The sequence below is a fragment of the Daldinia decipiens genome, assembly GCF_022478715.1.
Source record: "Daldinia decipiens strain CBS 113046 unplaced genomic scaffold F4813scaffold_24, whole genome shotgun sequence".
In the NCBI taxonomy this organism is placed as follows: domain Eukaryota; kingdom Fungi; phylum Ascomycota; class Sordariomycetes; order Xylariales; family Hypoxylaceae; genus Daldinia; species Daldinia decipiens.
The window spans coordinates 226535-246226 of NW_026054567.1; the positions used below are offsets into that span (position 1 = coordinate 226535).

The window sequence follows — 19692 nt, forward strand, 5'->3', positions numbered from 1 at the left end:
CCCAAACGTATCAGGAGTTTTTTTTAAATTTGGTTAACTTTATTTTTTTCTTACACAAACCCCAGCATCACGTTAACTCTTACATAAATAAACCCCCCCCCCCCCCCCCCCCCCAGATAGACGACTTCGCACAATTCTGAGACTTTCCATGACCATGCAGCTCAACATTTTTCGGTAAAGCGCCTTAATTCCAGCTCCATCTGGCCGGCACACTCTGCCCAGGATCATCCCACGACTAGACTAACCCCAGTTTTCCCCGTCTTGATTTTCTCCCTAGGCAGAGCTAGTACATCCGCGCCGTTCTACTCATTTTACGACTTACAAAATGGCGTCCGGCTCCTCGAATCATCGTACAATGGAGTCTCGTACTGGTAGAACAAAGCAACGTAAGTTTTGTTACAAGATTCTCGATGGCTTTGTCTTGATTTGTTCTCGTGGCGCGCTAGTTTGTAAACCGCCTACCCCATAGACCAACTGACCCTTGAATTTCCAGGCTATAACTCGAAGGGTGAACGATTGGTAGCGGGAGTGGTCCCTCTCTCGGAGGACCGGCTATACGTTTTGCTCATCCAATCGACTCGGAGAAAAGGCTGGGTTCTTCCCAAGGGCGGGTGGGAATCAGATGAAGAATGTACAGAGGCCGCTGAACGCGAAGCCTGGGAAGAAGCCGGTATAATAATCCGCATCGACTATGATCTCGGCGAAGTCATTGACTCGCGGCCGCCTAAAAGGCTATCTAAGGATGCTCCTAAAGCTCTATACCGCTTCTACGAGGCTACCGTCCTGACAGAGGAGAACAACTGGCCTGAGAAGCATAAGAGAGAACGCCAGTGGTTCACATACACCCAGGCAAAGGAGGCTCTTTCTGATCGACCGGAGCTGCTACAGGCTCTCGAATTATCTACTATGCACAGAACATAAGAATCCGGGTGTAACCGAGAAGAGCCCTTGTTCAATGTCCCTCTCACAGCGCAGTTCGGCACACGTCTTTCTATTGTCCCATAAGATCCATTTGACCACGTTCTAATCTGGAAAAATTGCATAGACCAGGGTTCTGGAGTTGTCGGCATCTCTCGAGATCTTTCTTTCTACCGTGCGGCATTATAATACTCATCTCCTTGACTCTTTTATTTCTGACTGAGCCGGAGAGGGAGAACTATTTGAGATGGCGAGCTTCGATGTTGCTGATATCTCATCGACCCCTGTTTTCCCTGCCGCTGTTTACTAATGAAAGAAGGCATACTAAGCTTGCATAGAACTAGGCGTTGTTGGCAACATGGTATAGAAGTTGTTGAAAACAAGATTGGTCGGTAGCGGCATCATATACATACGCGCCTAGAAAACTGGCGTTAAATGGGTGCATATCTATAAAATCTAAGTAGTACCAAGAAGTAGAAGAGGGTTCGGGCTTCTCGAAATCTCATCTATTCAGAGCGAATTACAACCGCGTTCTCAGCTAATGCGGGTGGTTGAAATAATACATCTACTAGCTGGATTTGCTGCATGTCAGTAACAGTACGTGCGTACATGCGTACATGCGTACATGCTCCTCGCAGGTGACTGGTATAAGGGGTCAGATGAGAGTCCCCATTAAACACCACGCGAGAATATACCACTACGTAGACCCCCATTTCCGTATTCGTGCCATCACATTAGGACTTCCGGAGACGGGGTTAGGTTAATTGGTGCTTTGGTGCCCGGATAGGGGGGGCGGTGCCAGCGAGCGTCGTAGTTGGCCCGGCAGAGCCTGCACGAAGGCTCTTGGTACTGATCCTACTGACGTAGATGCGGGACGCAGGAGGACGTAGACGTAGCAGCAAGGTATACGTGTAGGTGCGCAAGTAAGTAAGAAGTGAGTTAACAAATGGCAAGTATCGACTCGGTATCCCGAAGCTCCCGCCCGCCACATAGATAGATAGTTACTCTTACCTACCTACCTACCTACCTAGGTACCTTAGGTATATTTGCCCGCACATCTGTCCAACATCGACCGAAGCTTATCCCTTCTAGCTGACCGGGCTTGCTTGAATCGAGGCGCGTGCCTAGCTGCCTTCCTGGGAACTGACTAATGGGACGGCGTGTCGTATCTACCACGTACGCCTGTATGTATGTATGTGTCTATGTTTCGCCGGGGTTTTGCTTTCTATCTTGGTTCTGGGTTGTTGGCGTGGGGGACCGAACTGACGTGTTGCTGATTCGTCATATTGGATACCGATACCTATGCCTACTTGTCTGCTCATGGATATACATATGCTTGCTCGTATGGTGTATGTATGGTTGGGTAGAAACGGATATACACAGGACTAGACCCGAGACATAAGCTATGAGGCGAGCTAGAGACGAGGTAAGATCGGGGGACGAGATGCTAATGTAGACGCCGAGACAGATGTGTTATAACTAAATTAATATAGTAGTAGATATGTCAAGTATGTATAGGTATAGGTATAGGTACATCTCTGGTACGTCCCGTCTCGTCCTGGTCCTGGCAAGGCTCTGCTTCAGCCACGATTACTTTGCTCTTGCTTCCTTTCTCACGTTTCCTTCTCTTGTTACCCCCTATTTCCACATCCGCTTTACTCGGCCAGGCCGTGGTATCATCTCATAAATTACATAGATATCTCATCATACTCGCTCACTACATCCATCTGCTGACCAGTCTTACCCTAGGTACATACAGACATGGCCTAGTTACCGCCGAAAGGCCAATTCGGGCCCCTGCTCGACCTCACCGCGTCGCTAGCACCGCCAACCCCAGCTGATTCGCGCTTTCTACGCTCTGCCTCCTCGCGCAGCCGTGCCGCGACGCCGTTTAAACCCGTGCGGTTCTTGTTCATGATAGCCTCGGCGGCCGAACCATTTGGCAGGCCGTTGCGCACCCTGGGGAACGTGGCAACTGTAGTACTATGTCAGTTGCTTCTTCTTCCTCTGCTAGAAAAGATTTCTGGGGGGAGGGGGGGTTGGGGGGCAAAAGAAGCTCAGCAAATTCCGTCAAGATCTTCTTGCTACGGGGATAAGATGAAAGGGGGTGAATAAGAACTCTATGTCACATACAGCTAGCACCCGCGTTCTTGGGACGCCGAGGCGGCGACTGGCCGTTGTCACTACCATTGGTGTTCATGATTGTCATTCGCAGGCTAGCTGTGTTCGTGTTCCGCATCGGGTTCACCGCGGTTACGGTACGGGCCGTTGATAGTGTCCAGTTCGCTGGTGAGGGTTCGGCTGATTCCACATCGCTGCTGTCACGAAATCGGAGTCGGTTCTGACTGGTCATTGTTGAGGTGTTTTGAACTGGATTTATGACGGGCTCCTCTGCCGCTTCCGAGTTTCGAACAGACCGAGTGGTCGCTCGTGGCGGTTCTGCAATCTGTGGTGCTGTAGGTGATGCTAGCATGGTTGGCGAAGCTGGCGAAAAGAGCTGCGGCTGGAGTTGTGTTGACGCTGCAACCGGTGCCGCCAGCACTTTCGGCGTCTCTACAGGGAGCGGTAGCGCTGGGGAGAGTATCGGACTAAGTGGAGCTTTCTGGTCTTCCTCTTTCTCCTTTTCTTGCCCTTTATTACTATTGCTGCCGACTCTGATAAGTCGTACACTTTTTGCGCTCTTGATGCTATTATCTTTCTGCAACCTGAAGCTTGACGGCGAGACGCCATAGACGTCGTTATTGACGGACGCTGTACCGTCATCATTACTGTAGGTACTTCTCGCGAAACCAATCTCGCTTGGGGTTTCTTGGCCGATCCTCTTTTTCAAAAAGGGGCTCAAGGTCAAGTCTGGAAGCTTGAATTTATCCATGGGATAGCCAGTCCCACCACCGAACGGCGTAAAACGGGGACTTCCCGGCGTACCGCGTACCGCGATTGGGTTTTCATACTGAATCTCGTTGTTGCTATTGATTGCCGTAGCTAAACCCTCGCGACCACGTTTCTTATTTCGTCGATAGCGTACGATGAAGCACGATGCGATGGTTGTTAGTATAGCTGTGCCGACCACTGACGCAGTGACTACTATAGCGACATTCGTTGCAGAGACAGAGTTAGATTGTACTTGCGATACGATAGAATTTGCATCGCCCTATTGTGGTATGTTAGCTGAAAGTGGCAGTACATTTGCAAAGGCGGATAACCCAGAAACGTACCCTAACACCGCTTGCATCAGCCCGAGCCTCCTGGATTTGACTCGCAGCTATGTTTACCGCGTTCGCAGCGCTCGATCTTGCCTCCACCATAGCGGCGCTAATTGCGCTACTGGCGCTGCTCTGAACGCTGGCCAAGTTGGACGAGATCCGGCTGCTCATACTTGACAGCGATCGCGAGATGTCATCGCTCGCACGCGCGCTAGCCGCAGATACGGCACTGCTTGCTGACGATTGGGTCTGCGATAATTGCCGGTTAGCATTGTCGGCGTTCTGGTTGGCAGACTGGACCGCTTGGTCGGCAGATTGCCGGACAGATTGTGCGGATTGAGATACGAGACTCATGGCCGAAGAAGCGCTTGATGATACGGATGATATGGCTTGGGTCGCGGACTCTGAAAGTGACCGGAGCTGTTGAGAGAGGGCCTGGATCTGGCCATCGTCCTGGCGCTTTTGCGGCGGCGGTGTTGGTTGGGGAGTTGTGAGAGCTGGAGCTGCCTGCTCTTTGGGTCTCCTTCTCGTGGAGTCTGGTATCCTTTCTACTATGAATCTCTTGACCACATCCTCCTCCTCGGCAACTGCATGATTAACCCTTTCCCATAAGAATGAATATTCGTCTCGTGGCACCCTAGCCACATTGTGTAATATCAACTCGCCATCTTTCCCAGTTTCCTCTTTAGCCCATATCTCTATCGTGCCCAGCGCGATTAGTAGACAACACCGCAAGAGCCCGCTCTTCAACATTATTCATGAGCCCATAACGAGTGACGTGAACTAGTACTTGTCGCCAGGACGATGTCATTAAGACGGAAAAGAATGCGAAAGAAGGAAGAGAAGAATGATAGACAGCGTTGAAACGAAGAGCAGGGTTAAAGCATACATGACAGCATCTAGCCGTCGACAGCCCCATCGTTCCTATCTTTCCTATCTTTCTCGTTCAGGTTTTCCTGCCTAGGTACTAGGATCCGATCTTGCTAGGTTGTCATGAGAGATTTCATGCGGACAACGGTTACCGAGCTATTGGTGTTGAGCCCGGGTCGGGAAGATGCGTGTGATAAAGCCCCTTGCAGGAGTATTGAATCGCGAGCCGGGGTCTGTCTGATCGCCTTGGTCAGCCTAGTGAGTCTTTAGGTGGGCTTGGTTAGCTGTATGATCTACAATTAGAAACGAGTAACCTAAGTCTACTGTAGTTTGTGTAAGTCGCATTGATTTCACATTCGGATTAGGCAAATCGGCAATATTGCGCACCAGTAATATCGCACGTAGCATTGCTTGAGGTATGCCTTATACTGGCATCGGCTCAGTAATAATCCTGACTTTGAGGATTTATTTATGGGTTGGGTTGTTGCTTGATTTCTCAACCCCATGCGGGATGTGTGAGATAAGAATTATTCAACTGGGAAAGTGACTGCATGTAATTCCTCACTTGAAATAATAAGCAATAAGTCGTATGTACTACACCTTCCTACCCCAAAGCGAAGAGAAGAGCAGGTACGGCCTGCAATACGCGGGTACCCGGATATGCAGGTCCCACTTAGCCGGCCGTCTCGGTAGCCCTTGGCACTAACACTGCCGATATATTTAAGGTTAATTATTAATTTGGTACTGATCGTCTGGCCATCTGGCCTTACACCACTACCACCGATTATCCAAGGACTAGCCTTGTTTTTCAGATGAAAAAAATACACATGTGATATCTCCTAGGTAGCTTGGCATACCTATTCTGCACTCCGTGAAGTGCTAGCACGTAGCAGCACTACGTTGTAGACACAGGGTATTCCCCGGCGTGGCTGAAACGTACAGCCGTCCCTTAACATCGGATGTCCGATACCAGAATATTGGCAACGATTCGACCTCTCGCCTAGAAAAGAGGACCGGTGAATTTAACAGATTGTTCCTTGCTATGTATTGTTCAGTAGTATAAGTAGCCAACCGGAAAAGTCCCCCCCAGAAATACCTCTGCATGTGAGGTTGAGCCAAGATAATTCCGTGCCGTCAAGGGGAATAGCGAACATAATAAGCGAACATAATAAGCGATTCTCCTAAATTCCATGTACAGATAGATGCCAGGCACGTTTTCTTTCAGTCTATTTCTCGCGTAACATATATCAGGGCCTCTTTATTACTTGATAGCCTACTGGGTCAACACAATTATTGGGGATATTTATTAAATCCTATTCTTCAATTGTACCGTATTCGTTTTCAAGACGTACATAATAGTCAGACGCTCGGTTGATAGGCCCAACGTAAAGAACCTCGCCGGGTCTGGCCCGAGAAAATATGTAATACATCCATCCAGCAGCGCTTCTCGGACTGAGACCAATCTCCAAGCCGTCAAAACACCTATGTAAATGCCAGTGTGTCCCGTCAGTATAGTAGTGGGCCATAGAATATCCGAATCTAATATCCTTGTGCTCCTTAAACGCCTATAACAACCACATGAATGCCGCCGCTCTCCTTCCGGTCGTCGCGGCGTCGAGTTTAGTACCTGCATCGGAACATTTGTTTTCGTCATACATTATCGCGTGTACTCTCATGCCCTGGAAAATGACGTCCGCCACTGCTGCGAAAATCGTTCGGCTTCCTTAGCACAGCTATTATCTCCAACATTAGAACAGTGGGCGAATACAACCGCGATATCTCCATCCTTATACTGCTCGCCGTGACCGTTATTGCTATGGGCGTTAATAATTCGCTGAGGAATGATGGCCATTTTCGACAAGATCGTTGGATGCCATTGAACAATATGCTCCTAGTACTGGTTAACACTCTCGTCATATGCCGAATGGGAGTGAGTGTAGAATGAGGACTTACCAAGGCATGCGTCTCTGCTTTCTGAAAATTGTAACTCCGATATAAAGGGTCAAACCAAGTATCGAGGAAGAATTTAGCCCATTCGCCGTTTTTGATGATAAAACTGGTCGAAGATAGACCTTCTTTATCCTGTGTAAGAACAAATTCGACATCGTCTCCTTTGAGATGTGAAAATGTCTTGATAATGCTATCCGGGGGGACCACTGGGAGATCCTTGAACATGGAGGCCTCGAGTTTGCTGGCGCCCATGACGTAGTCTTCCACTTTCAAATGCGGATTCATAATGAGCGCATTCTGATCGAGAAACCACATATATTTACAATCGGGATACTTGGTTATGGCATGGCGCATTGCCACAACTTTCGCCCAGGACGCAGGTGATCCATTGAGGTTATAGTCGCTAGCTTTGGCAAGTAATGTGCCGTACCCTGATCAATGGTTAGGCGATGGCCCAAAAATGACCAGGCTGTTGCAGAACCTTACCGTGCTTTTCCGCATATTGCATCCTATTTTCCCTAATGTTCTTGATATACACCGAGTTGTCATTCTTGTCATCGAACACGGTTACCAGTACGACAGGGGGTTTCCCTGATATCGCGCGATGCCCAGCGTGTTTCGAGCTGCCGGAAAACACCCATATCAACCCAATAATTATTAGCCCAAAGAAAGCGATAGGCTTGAGTTGACTCCTCCGTATTCTCGGTATTCGCGTAGAACGAGGCAGGTAAGGTGGCGGATTCGAACTTTTCCGAGAGGGATAAGCGTAATGCATAATGAAGGTCGATAGAGAGAGGATTAATGACCTCTCTTAGGATTGTCGAAGAAGAAAGATAAGGCAGGCGGTCGACTACCTGAATAGCGAGCGATTGAGCCAAAAGGCGGGCACTTTCGCCCAGTGTCTAGACGTGACGGACGTGGCCACTCTGGCGCAATATCGGTAGTTGAGGGAATGATGGACTACTATTACTTCAGGCACGGGTAGAGGTTGTAACTTGGCATGTCGCAAAAAACCATATGCGTGCAGGGTGCAGGCCATCGCCAGATTGCATGTAGGGAAACTCATTTTGGCGGCACTTTTAATTCAACTTAATTCAACTTAGCGCTATTGGAACAGCCTAGACCCCTGTTGGCCGTTCGATTAGGTACATACTAAGGTACCTGGCTGGAGTTAGGTAGTTCCGTTACATGTGCTTACCTAAACCATGCCTAATATTAATCGACTTGAGCATATTGTAATCCGTATTGTAATCCGTACATGTACATTCGAAGAGCTAATCTAATCTGAGCTAATACATCAACAAAGGCTTTATCAACGCAGTCTAGAAATACCTATCTCGTAATTATTTCAAGTAGTCAATTCTTATAAGACAACATGTACCTAATATACGACACCGGTAAGACAATATATATCGAAAATAGCCAGGCCGTACCTTTATACAAGACCATGACGGAAAAGGATAGGCCGAATCGAAACAGCTCAAAAAGAGCCAACGACGCGAGGCTGAATTTGCGACGTCCTCGAACAAATCTGCGTGCGAGTAAAAGCAAGACGCTTAACTCGTCAGGTTGTAAGCAAGGTATCAATCTCTGCACACAGACTAGTTGACAAGATATGGGAGAGCATCTTCGAGGCAACTTAAGAGTGTGCATTGCGTGTATGAAAACACGTTGATTCAGCAAATCTTTTTTCTTGGTATCGTATCTTGAATTTTATATGCACGATCACGTGACTATGAAAAAAATCATGTGACCTGACCCGCTCGACCTGGTTATCGTGCAGTACTTATGTACATAGATACCTATACATATGTACCTAGGTAGGTTAGGTACATAGGTAGACCTTCAACGAACTGCTCTTGCAATTAAGGAACATCCGATTAGGCTACGGCGCTAGAGCTCAGCAGGTGGGGCCGGGTCCCGGACGGCTAAGGAGCGGCTTCGAGAATTGATGGGATGGGATCGACTGACGGATCGGTAGAAACCATCGAGGTGGTGGTCAGCAAGATAATCGGAATTTTATATATAGGCGCGTTCGTTATTCCTCTTGGAAAATCAATCCATAGCTTCTTCCAGCCCAAAGATGGCACCCTCTTGACGCCGCTGTTTATGCAGTTCCATGTAAGTATCTTGCCAGGCGATGTTATTGTATTTAAGCCTAGGGTGCAGCTTTTAACTACGACATCGTATAGAAACACGGGGCAGCCGGGCTCGGTACTATAGTCGAAGCTAACAAGTACCTTTTTAACGACCTTGAGGCATCTGCGGCGGAGAGATGGACAGCCACTCTTACAGCTGCGCCTGTTTCAACTACGAAACTGACGAATAATGCATACGCCGCCCTTCCTTGCGCCTATTTGGTACTGGAAGGGGACTTAACGCTGCCTAAGGAATATCAAGAAGCGATGGTAGCTGCCCAGAGTCGAGAAACCGGCGAATTTTCAGTATATAGGTGCTCAGCTGGTCATTCTCCTCACTTGAGCTTGACCCAAGGTGTTGTCAATACTGTACAGGACTTCATCAAGAAGATTGAAGATCAGCACGACTGAAGCGCTATTGCTTTGCTATTGGGGATGCCTGCAATGCCAAATTGTACAATATGATAAGCCGTCTGATTACCAGGTCATATTTTATGCTAGTTAAGGGGATATGTCTCCGGGTACGCCCGATTCGTTCCCTTAGTTAGGGGCAAGATAACCAAATTATTTGACAGGTTGCATACCTCACACACGAATAAGGATCAATAAATTGTTTATAGCTCTTCCTATCTAGGGAGACTAATCTTCGTCATCGCTATCGTCAGCGCTATTATCATTATTATCGCGCTGGACATTCAGGATCCTCTGGCTTGCTCTATCGAGAGTCCGCTCAGTCCACTTTCGTGTAGCTTTCCACACCGTCTAAGAAAGTCAGTAAAGGCTTTAAGATAATATTAAATTTGTAACTTACATATAAGAACGTGAAGACACCAATGATGACGAGAGCCAAGTTGATATTTTCCATGCGCTCACGCCCAGTTCCAGCACGACGACCTCCTCCTCCACCTATGATGCCGCTGGTCCGCAAGTTCCACCATTGCCACGGACTCATAACAAGGAACGCCTTGACGAATCCAAGCAAGCCCAACGAGAAAAGTCCTTTTATGAAGTGACCGAACCAACCCGATTCCTTGGATAGTATATCCATATCGTCATCTAAACTAATGTGACCTGTCGTGACCGACTCCGTTATGGTACCGACAGGATCAAGCCACAAGTTGAGAAGAGGGTCGGCTACAAACCCAAGTAAAAATATCGTAACGAGGAGGATAAGGATAGTGAGCCCGAGAGCTACGAGTGGGCTCCGGAGTCGTTGGGCCCAGGTAAACCGCTCCATCCTATACTGATATTGACATCGACTACACTTCCAAGCGTTGGGGTTTTCGTTCATCCAGAGTTTCAAGCAATCTTCGTGGACGTATTTAACGCTGCCTTTGCAGAGACACGGGTTGATGAGGCGACCTCCATCCTCAGAAACATAATGCCTTTTTGGCCGTCGATTACGAAGGCCGTCTAAGAAACCCGTCTCTTCATACGTCGGTTCTACTTCGTCATGACATATCCAACACATTCGAACATGTTTCTTTGATTCATTCTGACTCGGCGCAGGCTGGGATTGAGGTTGTGACTGGGGTCGCTGGAAATAATCGCTGCCGGTGGCAGTTCCGAACGAGGGTTGGGTGTCCATGGTAGGTCGTGAAGGCAGTATCGGTATAAGCGGGTTGGGATATCGGCTTGTTCGGTATGTCGTACTGGGTATAAAGAAACGAAAATAATAAAAAGAAATGGGGGACTGGCGCGATGGCTCAAGGTACCTCACAACACGTACGACTAGGACAAGGCCCAAAGGAAATATAAGATAAACAGAGTATCCTACTCAGATTCTCACCGTTATATGTTCTTCAAATTCGAATAGAATCTGGAAGGATGAGGCCGAAGGACCATTGTCTGATTGTCTGACGTAGGGATACGAAGAGCGCACTAAGCCGGATTAATAATATCGAGATTATGTCGTTGAAGATACAAGAAGCTGCAGCACTAAAAAAGTAAGGCTGTGTACATATATAGGTATGTATGCTGTTACATGCAGCGCCCAGATGTTGACTTGGCTGTTAATCAATCGTAACAACTATTTCTCCGTCAAGTTGGGTATGTAGTTAGGTATTTAATACTCTGGCTTTCTTTTGAGCATCGATCTTAAAGCTGGCATGTTGTACAGCTAAACCGAGCCAGCCTGTCAAGTTTCTCAAACGACCTCGGATGGTTGAAAGAAAGTCAGGCGATACGAACTTAACATTGACGTGAATGTAGGTATTAATCAATTCTAGAAACTTCAACTTCATTTGATGCATAAACTTGAATTCAATGCGATTATGTAATTGGGTGTACCTTAGGTACTTATGTATGTATGGGCTTTCGGAGCGTTAATATTCCGGTGTGAACTCATTGAGGCCCCGTCAAATTGAATGGATCCATTGCTCCCATTTGCTGCGCTGCCCGATTAGGTACAAGTGCGGGCTGATGTACCCTGGAGCACAGACATTGAAGCAAGTGCTACCCACCATTGTACATACCATCGTATGTACCTACCATCGTACCTGAGCTCTGACGCGCAAACTCGCGATGCCTAGCAATCAACCATAGCTCTCCACATCACAGCTCGAGCTTCTGTAGCCTCACCATCTAATCCACCTCCACTCAAGCCAACTTTACAACCCTGAACCTTTCCGCAGTCCCCTCTCATATTCAATTTTCCATATAGTCCTTCAACCATGGCCGACCGTTATTCATTTTCCCTGACGACTTTCTCCCCGAGGTAAACTCCCTTGTGATATCCATATCTACATAAAGCAACTCTTGGCTAACTCCCCTCCCAACAGCGGAAAACTAGTCCAGATCGGTATGCCATATTTCCTACAAGTCGCATGCCTACGAACACTAGAACCCTGAAGATGCCTACGCTATAGTAATGTGCATTGCGGTAACTAACAGTGCGGTTTACTAGAATATGCCCTAAATGCAGTCAACCAAGGTGTCACGGCCCTGGGTATCAAAGGTAAGGATCGAGGTCGTCGAAAGCGCTGAGACGTATATTCGCTGACTGTTGGAAGCAACAAATGGCATCGTTCTAGCGACCGAGAAGAAATCATCTTCGCCTCTTGCCGACCCCTCCTCCCTGTCCAAGGTTAGCTTGATCACTCCTAACATCGGAATGGTCTACTCGGGAATGGGTCCGGACTACAGAGTGCTGGTAGACAAGGCACGCAAAGTCTCCCACACCGGTTACAAGAGAATCTACAACGAGTACCCGCCCACTAGAATATTAGTTCAGGACGTTGCACGAGTGATGCAAGAAGCTACGCAGTCTGGTGGTGTTCGACCGTACGGTGTTAGTTTGCTGATTGCTGGATGGGATGAGGGCATTCTACCTGATGAGGAGTCCGCTGTCGAAGGCGAAGTTGAAGGCGAGAAGAAGCCCTCGGGCAAGACCGGCGGTATTCTAAAGGGCGGCCCCATGCTTTACCAGGTCGATCCATCTGGCAGTTACTTCCCTTGGAAAGCCACTGCCATCGGCAAGAGCGCAACAACGGCCAAGACGTTCTTAGAGAAGAGATACACCGAAGGCCTGGAGCTAGAGGACGCCGTGCACATTGCGCTTCTAACTCTGAAGGAGACTATCGAAGGCGAAATGAACGGAGAGACGATTGAGATAGGTGAGTCGTAATAAGGCACCCAAATCAGGAGGCATTGCTAACTATCAAAAGGTATCGTTGGCCCCCCTGCCGACCACTTACTCGGAGTTGAGGGTGTTCATGGCGCAACTGGTCCACGATTCAGGAAGCTCACCCCACAAGAGATTGAGGACTACCTAACAAATCTGTGAGCACCAATATTTCTGGAATTGGCAGGGGTTTGCGTGTATCATAGAACAGCATAGAGAGCCCAATTGAGGCAGAATCATTAAGGGATTTGATACTTGGCCAATATGAATGAAGCGCTTCGCCCCGCTTCTACACTACAAATCATTTGTCCTGCTTCTAAATTCAAAGGCACCTTCGTCCACGAACTTGCTTCGCTGTCTGGTAAGCCTAACTGACCATTTCCGTTATCACCAATGACATATACATGACCTTCTGAACTAAGCACAATTATGTGTGATTCCCCAACCCCACAATCTACTATATCACTTTCTTCCACCACCACGGGTATCGGGCTACTTGATATATCTTCGAGGAGGGCTTTCTGCCCTGGGCGGCCACCCCAAGCATAAAGATCACATCCATCCGTCAGGGCGAGTACTAGATACCCAGCTGCGCTGATCTTTTGTATCTTGCCGGTAGGCAGATCCTCGAGGTCCTCTACGAGACTAGGTCTTCCGGCTGGACTAACCCGTGGCGTCAGTTATGTTAGCTCGAGGTAAACCTAATAATAGTTTACTAATAGTTTACCTTGAATACGTTGCTGGTCTTCCAAGACAAGCGCTGTACCGCTCGTCGCCCCAAGTCCAAACATGGCCATCGTCTGATAAAGCTACGAACCCCGTTTCGTATGCTACCAGTTGAATAATCTTTCCCATGCCGGAGAATTCCTGCCGTTCACGCGTACCGATAGATGGATATTGATAAATAGTATCGTGGCCGTCATATTCTTCACATAATTGTAAGTGATGTGCAAGACATATATCCATAATATAATAACTTGCCGGCTATGGTGCCATTCCAAGCTATAGCAGCTATGGATAAGAGAAGCTTCTCCTTGAGATTTTCAGGAATGTCTTCGATAAACCCTGCATTCCGTATACCGGAAGTAGTTTTCACTTATTGTTGTTAGTTTATGATAATATCTACCTATTATATTAGAAATGCTGACCGAATGTACACGATAAAAGGGAACATGGACGGCTGATAAAATCGTCTTTTAGAATGGATTGAAACGATTCAAGATCACGAGGCTCATTAGATGTATTCTTTTCATTGTCGAACTGTAGTTGACGCCAGGCGTTGAAGCCAGTAGCGAAGAGTTCCATGGCTGTCTCTTATGTAAGTTGTAAGTTGTAAGTTGTAAGTTGTAAGTTGTAAGTTGTAACTGTTATGTCTGGATAGGTACCTACATGTACCGATGCATTCAGTGATTGGATAATGAGACCGTGTGTATAAATATCCCCCGTTATCGCACTGTTATGGCTTCGCCAATTAAAGCCATCCGATATATGAATATATATCTAATCTAGCGTTACACTACCTACATAGGTACATAGGTAAGTACTGGCACTCCAAGCGCATGTATCACTTGTATCACCTATATGTCCCTCCTTTTGAGCAACTTGCTTGAAGCAGGTGGCCTTGCCGGTGCCGGCTTCGGCTTCGGCTTGTAACCTGTCATACCAGGTATCAATATCTGGCGTCTCTGCCTAACACAGTCATATACAAGCAAACAAACGCCGCCTGCTATTTTTCAAATAATGTTAGACTTGCATCATATACATGTGAAGCTTTCCAGTCGCTCAAGTCTATCGAGACAATCAACATCGAGGAGCAATATACGATAAGCTCTCAGTCAATTTGAATCGAATTCAGCAGTTTCGCTGCATCAATGGCTACACCCGGGGTAATATCATCGGTATTGTCTATGGATTTAATCGCAGAAGATTTCAGTGATAGCGACCATGATTCCGTGATCTCCGAGAGCCACGAAGAACATGAAATCGTAGCTACAGATGAGCTAGAGTCTCACCCGGCGACTATAGACATTAAGGATGAGGTCCAAGTTAAGGATTCGGGCGTCATCCATGCCCGCGAATACCAGCTTGAGATGTTTGAGGCGAGTCTCAAACGTAACATTATCGTCGCAGTAGGTAGATACTGTCGTACCTGCTGCGCTTCCTAGACTTACATATCTCCACAGATGGACACAGGGACCGGGAAGACTCAGGTGTACGTATAGGAAACACTAACACTACAAGTCTCTTTGCTTAGGAATCGCGTCGTGTAGTGGCGTAGCCTGAAGCTGACTTCTTCCTTACGTCCTTTGGTATACGTGCTTACAATACCTCAGGGCCGTCCTTAGAATCCAAGCAGAACTGGAAAAGTCTGATCCTAGTAAAGCCAGTATAGTCGCCTCATAACTACGTTGTATACATAGCTGACTTGGATAGATTGTTTGGTTCTTGACCCCCACTGTTGCTCTGTGTGAGCAGCAAGCTCGAGTACTCAGGTCACAGATTCCTGCCGTGCAAATCAAAACTCTTGTTGGAGCAGACGGCGTAGAGACCTGGTCCAATGTTCATATATGGGATGACTACCTGAAGAATGTTCGAATAGTCGTTTCCACTTACCAGGTCCTTTTGGATGCTGCTAATCATGCGTTTGTGCGTATGGACCGGCTCTCCTTGATAGTTTTCGACGAAGGTCAGTTAAGCGCTACTATACCCTCTGCCGAGAACGAAGTGTTAGTCTAATATGACCAGCCCATAATTGTCGTGGTAAACACTCCGGCGCCAAGATCATGGGCCGGTATGGTGATAGTAAAAACGCCGGCCTACCAATTCCATCAATACTTGGCCTTACGGCAAGTCCGATCGTGAGTTCGAAGCTCGATACCCTCGAGAAAATCGAACAGACTCTGGATGCCGTGTGTAAGAGCCCGAGCATCCATCGAGACGAGCTTTTGTCTGTCGTAAAGCGGCCGACTATGACTCACGCTTTCTATACCCAACCGGATGAGGATGATTTCCCTCTAACTGACACTATGAAGAGTCTGGCTAATGTATACTACGGCTTGGATATAAATCAAGACCCGTATATTGTCCGGCTACGGAGAGATAAGAGGGAACGCAGTCAAGTTGCGCTCGAGAGAGCTCTAAGGAATCAAGATACTTACGTCTTTAACCAGGTACAGTCTTTCTGGCGAAAGAGCGTTACAATCCACCGAGAACTTGGAACGTGGGCTGTAGATTACTTCATTTCTACCTCCGTCGCTCAGTTCCTTAAGTCGATCAGAGAGAACGATTCGTGGTTCCAGGAATGGGACACTCAGGAGAAGCAATACCTCGCGAATGCATTGCAAGGTGTCAAAACATCAACACCGTCTCCACTTCAATATGGTATGGCTGATTTAGGTATATCTAGCAAAGTTGCGGCTCTTGTACGGGAGCTATCTGATTCGGTCGACGGAACTATTGGTATCGTATTCGTTCGTGAAATCGCCACAGTAGCTATCTTGTCACATATACTATCAACCCATCCGTTAATAAAGGATCGCTATCGGGTCGGTACTATGATCGGTACGAGCAACCGCATCAGTCAAAAACGAGACCTCGGCGCCCCCAACAAGACAGAATACGCTCAAAACCTTAAGGATTTTCAAGATGGAAAGCTCAATCTCCTCATAGCTACGAGTGTCCTAGAAGAAGGTATCGACGTCCCAGCCTGTAATATGGTTGTTTGCTTTGACCCACCGGCCAACCTCAAGACGTTTATCCAGAGACGTGGCAGAGCTCGGATGAAAGAGTCAAAGCTCATTCTACTAATGAGCGAGGTCACAACCCAAGTCGAGCAGTGGATGGAACTCGAGGAGGAAATGAAGAGACGCTATGAAGATGATAAGAGGCGTGTACAATTTGAAGAGATGGAGCAACCCGAGGTTGAGCCTTTCTATGTACCAGAGACCGGAGCCCACCTTGACTTCGACCAGGCAAAGTCACACTTGGAGCACTTTTGCAGAAAGCTCTCGAATCTTCAATATTCGGATACAAGGCCGTACTACATATTTAAGCGAACACCTCATCCGCTTGGAGAGGTCCCGCAAGTCTCCGCAACAGTGGTCCTACCGATGTCGTTACCCTCGGAGCTTCGGCGAGTGGAGAGTACCGGTCTCTGGTTCACTGAAAAAAGTGCCAGCAAGGATGCCGCCTTTCTGGCTTATACGGCTATCTACAAAGCCGGTTTGCTTAATAATAATTTGATGCCAATAATAACCCAGACTCCCCACGATGTCGAGTCGAGAGCTCCAGAGAGAGAAGTTAATGGACAAATAAGCCCCTGGGCAGGGATCGCGCGTGCTTGGGGTGATCGGAAAGAGTTATACCAGCGTAGACTACGATTGGTAGATCATCATGGCTATGTATTATGTGAATTTGATGCGACACTACCTGTACCCTTTCCGGCTTTACCACATATTAATATCATCTGGGATATGTATAACCATTGGAGGATCGAACTAGGTCAGACAAAGGTTATATCCACTGAGGACCTCCAGGCTGATCAGAGCCTGGCGTTACTAGACCTAGCATTCAGGCATCGTCAATGGGAGGCTAGGGATGCCGCGCGATCAGTACTACATATTCGGTCCCCGACCCAGGATATCCCATTCGGTGAGCTGGTGGGCCAAAAGAGTGTTGAAGAGGCCTGTCTTGATGGCACGACACTAATACGTTTTAACGGAGCCCCCTATTCATTCGGGGCATTGCTGCCTTCTCTCGGTCCAGACTTTCCGGTACCGGAATCTTTAAAGGGCGAACCAGTTGATACCCCTTGGCTGTTGCTGGAGAAGTGGATAAAGCGAAAAGACTTTCTTCACCACTTCACTCAACCACCCACGTCGGATTCTACTAAATCAACCCAGATAGTTAGGCCTGCACGCCTCTGCCGAGTGGATGGTATCCACGTATCTAACGTTCACTTCGGCATGCTCATCCCTTCTATTATGCACATGATAGAGATTCACCTGGTTGCTACTGAATTATGCAATACTATATTGAAAGACGTCGAATTCAAGGATATCTCACGGGTCATTACTGCAATTAGCGCACCGTCCGCTAGAGAAGAGACAAACTATGAAAGGCTCGAGTTCCTAGGCGACTCGACTCTAAAGCTGCTTGCTACGGCTACTATAACTGCCAATAGTACGTCGCGGTCGTCCGTATCAGCTATGAAACATGTTAATGCTGACCTAACGCAGATCCGATTTTCCCAGAAGGGTATCTCGACGCTATGAAGACGGATATAGTATCCAATGCCAGGCTGTCTCGTGCAGCGGTCGAGACTGGTCTGGATAAATTTATTCTCAAAAAAGAGTTCACGGGCGCGAAGTGGAAGCCCATTTACGTGGAAGACATGCTTGATCTAAATGACAATGCGGACGACAAACGCATGGTTTCGACCAAGACGCTTGCTGATGTCGTAGAAGCCTTAGTCGGAGCTGCGCACGAAGATGGCGGGATAGATAAAGCGCTCGCGTGTCTCCGGATATTCATCACCGAAGTGGAATGGCACAGCCTCAATTTCGCATGCAGTGAAATATTTAGTCAGACTGCCATGAGCACGTATCTCCCACCCCCTCTCGCGCCTCTGGAGGAGCTGATCGGATATTCCTTCCGCAACAAGAACATACTCGTCGAAGCTGCCACGCATTCTTCCTTCGGATTCGTCGACTCGACGGGAAACTGTATGGAACGCCTGGAATTCCTCGGCGACGCCATCTTAGACAGCTTGATCGTCTCTGCCATGTGGAAATTCCCACGCGAAATGACCCAGCATGAAATGCACCTCCTCCGCACGGCCTGTGTAAATGGGGATCTGCTCGGCTTCTTTGGCATGGAGTGGAGCATTGAGCAGGAGGCAACGCAGATCTCAGAGGATAAATCAACCATTGAGACGAGCACCACCACACTCCCGTTCTGGAAGTTCATGCGCCACACCTCTCAGGAGATGGGCATCGCCCAACACGCTGCGGAAGAAAGACACGCGCAGGAGCGGGAGGCTATCCTCGAGGCCATCGAGCGCGGGGCGGAGTACCCCTGGGCGCAGCTCTTCCACCTGCACATACCCAAGTTCTTCTCTGATTTCTTCGAGAGCGTCCTCGGCGCCGTGTGGGTAGATTCGCAATCTTTAGACGTATGCGCTACCGTCGTTGAGAAGGTGGGCATACTGCCGTACCTACGGCGCATGCTCGCCGACGGCGTTGACGTCCTGCACCCCAAGAACCACCTGGGCCACGAAGCGGGTAGGATCGGCAAGCCGGTCGAGTACCAAACTGAGGTGCGCGACGCGCAAGGTAGAGATAGGGAATTAGTCTGCAGGGTGCTAGTTGGGGATGAGATGGTTGCGGAGGTGGGTGGTGGGGTGTCGCCTGAGGAAGTGCAGACTCGAGCGGCGTATGCGGCGTATAAGATTCTGGTTAAGAGGCGAGAGGAGGTTATGGATATGGATATGGATATGTGAGGGGAGGTGAGCGAGGGTTGCATGGTTGGATGAGTAGTGATGACTTGATAGCTTATGAATGAATGAATGGGTTCTAGATAGCGAGCGATAGCTATGCGTTATGGATTTTCCTGTTGAGTCTTATGGCATGTTGATTTTTCGGTCGTTGATATGTATGGCGAACGATTTTATAGCATTTTTGTATACTTGGAGGTTATTTACTATGACGCCTTTGGGAAATGTGCTTAGATTTGCCCCTATTCCAGCCCTTAAGGAGTCGCAGATATAGCTCTTCCATTGTCCTCCTTCACTATAGCCGGCTACAAAGATACATACTATTCTGATTGGTCAGTCAAGTAAAGTGCTACCAAGTACGGTAAAAGACCTACCTAGCAGGTGCAGGTGCGGCCCGGCCGGCTTGAGTGATTTCCGGGTTTAAGTTTTACCACACCGATATGCAGGGGTAAGTGCATGTACCAAAGTAGCTTACCTCCTAGCCTGTCTTTAACCTAC

The 19692-nt window shown here is 48.1% G+C and overlaps 10 protein-coding genes across 10 annotated transcripts in view; 5 read left to right on the forward strand and 5 right to left on the reverse strand.

The window, feature by feature from the left end:
- F4813DRAFT_138491 (uncharacterized protein) overlaps window positions 1-497 on the reverse strand; it is a 968-nt gene extending 471 nt beyond the window's left edge. The window contains exon 1 of the mRNA XM_049238807.1: window positions 106-497. Within this exon, the coding sequence (XP_049098180.1) occupies window positions 106-228 (123 nt within the window). The 5' untranslated portion in view covers window positions 229-497. The remainder of the gene's footprint in view (window positions 1-105) is intronic.
- On the forward strand, window positions 94-1571 carry F4813DRAFT_364691 (NUDIX hydrolase domain-like protein). Its single transcript, XM_049243837.1, has 2 exons — window positions 94-386; window positions 494-1571. Exons 1-2 carry the CDS (start codon window positions 326-328, stop codon window positions 919-921), a joined length of 489 nt encoding a protein of 162 aa, XP_049098181.1. The 5' UTR covers window positions 94-325; the 3' UTR covers window positions 922-1571.
- Window positions 1572-1974: 403 nt separating this feature from the next.
- On the forward strand, window positions 1975-2893 carry F4813DRAFT_364695 (uncharacterized protein). Its single transcript, XM_049243838.1, has 3 exons — window positions 1975-2344; window positions 2412-2459; window positions 2668-2893. The coding sequence occupies exon 1, from the start codon at window positions 2069-2071 to the stop codon at window positions 2318-2320; it is 252 nt and encodes an 83-aa protein (XP_049098182.1). The 5' UTR covers window positions 1975-2068; the 3' UTR covers window positions 2321-2344; window positions 2412-2459; window positions 2668-2893.
- Window positions 2645-5223, reverse strand: F4813DRAFT_138543 (uncharacterized protein). The gene is made up of 3 exons (XM_049238808.1): window positions 4134-5223; window positions 3052-4069; window positions 2645-2893 (listed from the first exon to the last, which is right to left on the reverse strand). The coding sequence occupies exons 1-3, from the start codon at window positions 4872-4874 to the stop codon at window positions 2685-2687; spliced, it is 1968 nt and encodes a 655-aa protein (XP_049098183.1). The 5' UTR covers window positions 4875-5223; the 3' UTR covers window positions 2645-2684.
- Window positions 5224-6514: 1291 nt separating this feature from the next.
- On the reverse strand, window positions 6515-7940 carry F4813DRAFT_138632 (glycosyltransferase family 34 protein). Its single transcript, XM_049238812.1, has 3 exons — window positions 7428-7940; window positions 6945-7372; window positions 6515-6882 (listed from the first exon to the last, which is right to left on the reverse strand). The coding sequence occupies exons 1-3, from the start codon at window positions 7714-7716 to the stop codon at window positions 6664-6666; spliced, it is 936 nt and encodes a 311-aa protein (XP_049098184.1). The 5' UTR covers window positions 7717-7940; the 3' UTR covers window positions 6515-6663.
- Window positions 7941-8746: 806 nt separating this feature from the next.
- On the forward strand, window positions 8747-9650 carry F4813DRAFT_138604 (uncharacterized protein). Its single transcript, XM_049238811.1, has 2 exons — window positions 8747-9062; window positions 9134-9650. Exons 1-2 carry the CDS (start codon window positions 8898-8900, stop codon window positions 9488-9490), a joined length of 522 nt encoding a protein of 173 aa, XP_049098185.1. The 5' UTR covers window positions 8747-8897; the 3' UTR covers window positions 9491-9650.
- F4813DRAFT_138587 (uncharacterized protein) lies at window positions 9442-10901 on the reverse strand. The gene is made up of 2 exons (XM_049238809.1): window positions 9891-10901; window positions 9442-9841 (listed from the first exon to the last, which is right to left on the reverse strand). Exons 1-2 carry the CDS (start codon window positions 10665-10667, stop codon window positions 9719-9721), a joined length of 900 nt encoding a protein of 299 aa, XP_049098186.1. The 5' UTR covers window positions 10668-10901; the 3' UTR covers window positions 9442-9718.
- A 624-nt stretch (window positions 10902-11525) lies between these two features.
- On the forward strand, window positions 11526-12979 carry F4813DRAFT_364712 (proteasome A-type and B-type). Its single transcript, XM_049243839.1, has 5 exons — window positions 11526-11795; window positions 11860-11879; window positions 11985-12035; window positions 12091-12693; window positions 12745-12979. The coding sequence occupies exons 1-5, from the start codon at window positions 11752-11754 to the stop codon at window positions 12861-12863; spliced, it is 837 nt and encodes a 278-aa protein (XP_049098187.1). The 5' UTR covers window positions 11526-11751; the 3' UTR covers window positions 12864-12979.
- On the reverse strand, window positions 12735-14057 carry F4813DRAFT_138593 (RCC1/BLIP-II). Its single transcript, XM_049238810.1, has 4 exons — window positions 13850-14057; window positions 13683-13796; window positions 13429-13627; window positions 12735-13364 (listed from the first exon to the last, which is right to left on the reverse strand). Exons 1-4 carry the CDS (start codon window positions 14004-14006, stop codon window positions 12941-12943), a joined length of 894 nt encoding a protein of 297 aa, XP_049098188.1. The 5' UTR covers window positions 14007-14057; the 3' UTR covers window positions 12735-12940.
- Window positions 14058-14237: 180 nt separating this feature from the next.
- Window positions 14238-19496, forward strand: F4813DRAFT_364717 (uncharacterized protein). Its single transcript, XM_049243840.1, has 6 exons — window positions 14238-14830; window positions 14885-14913; window positions 15035-15087; window positions 15135-15387; window positions 15447-17882; window positions 17939-19496. The coding sequence occupies exons 1-6, from the start codon at window positions 14736-14738 to the stop codon at window positions 19198-19200; spliced, it is 4128 nt and encodes a 1375-aa protein (XP_049098189.1). The 5' UTR covers window positions 14238-14735; the 3' UTR covers window positions 19201-19496.
- Window positions 19497-19692: the final 196 nt, after the last annotated feature.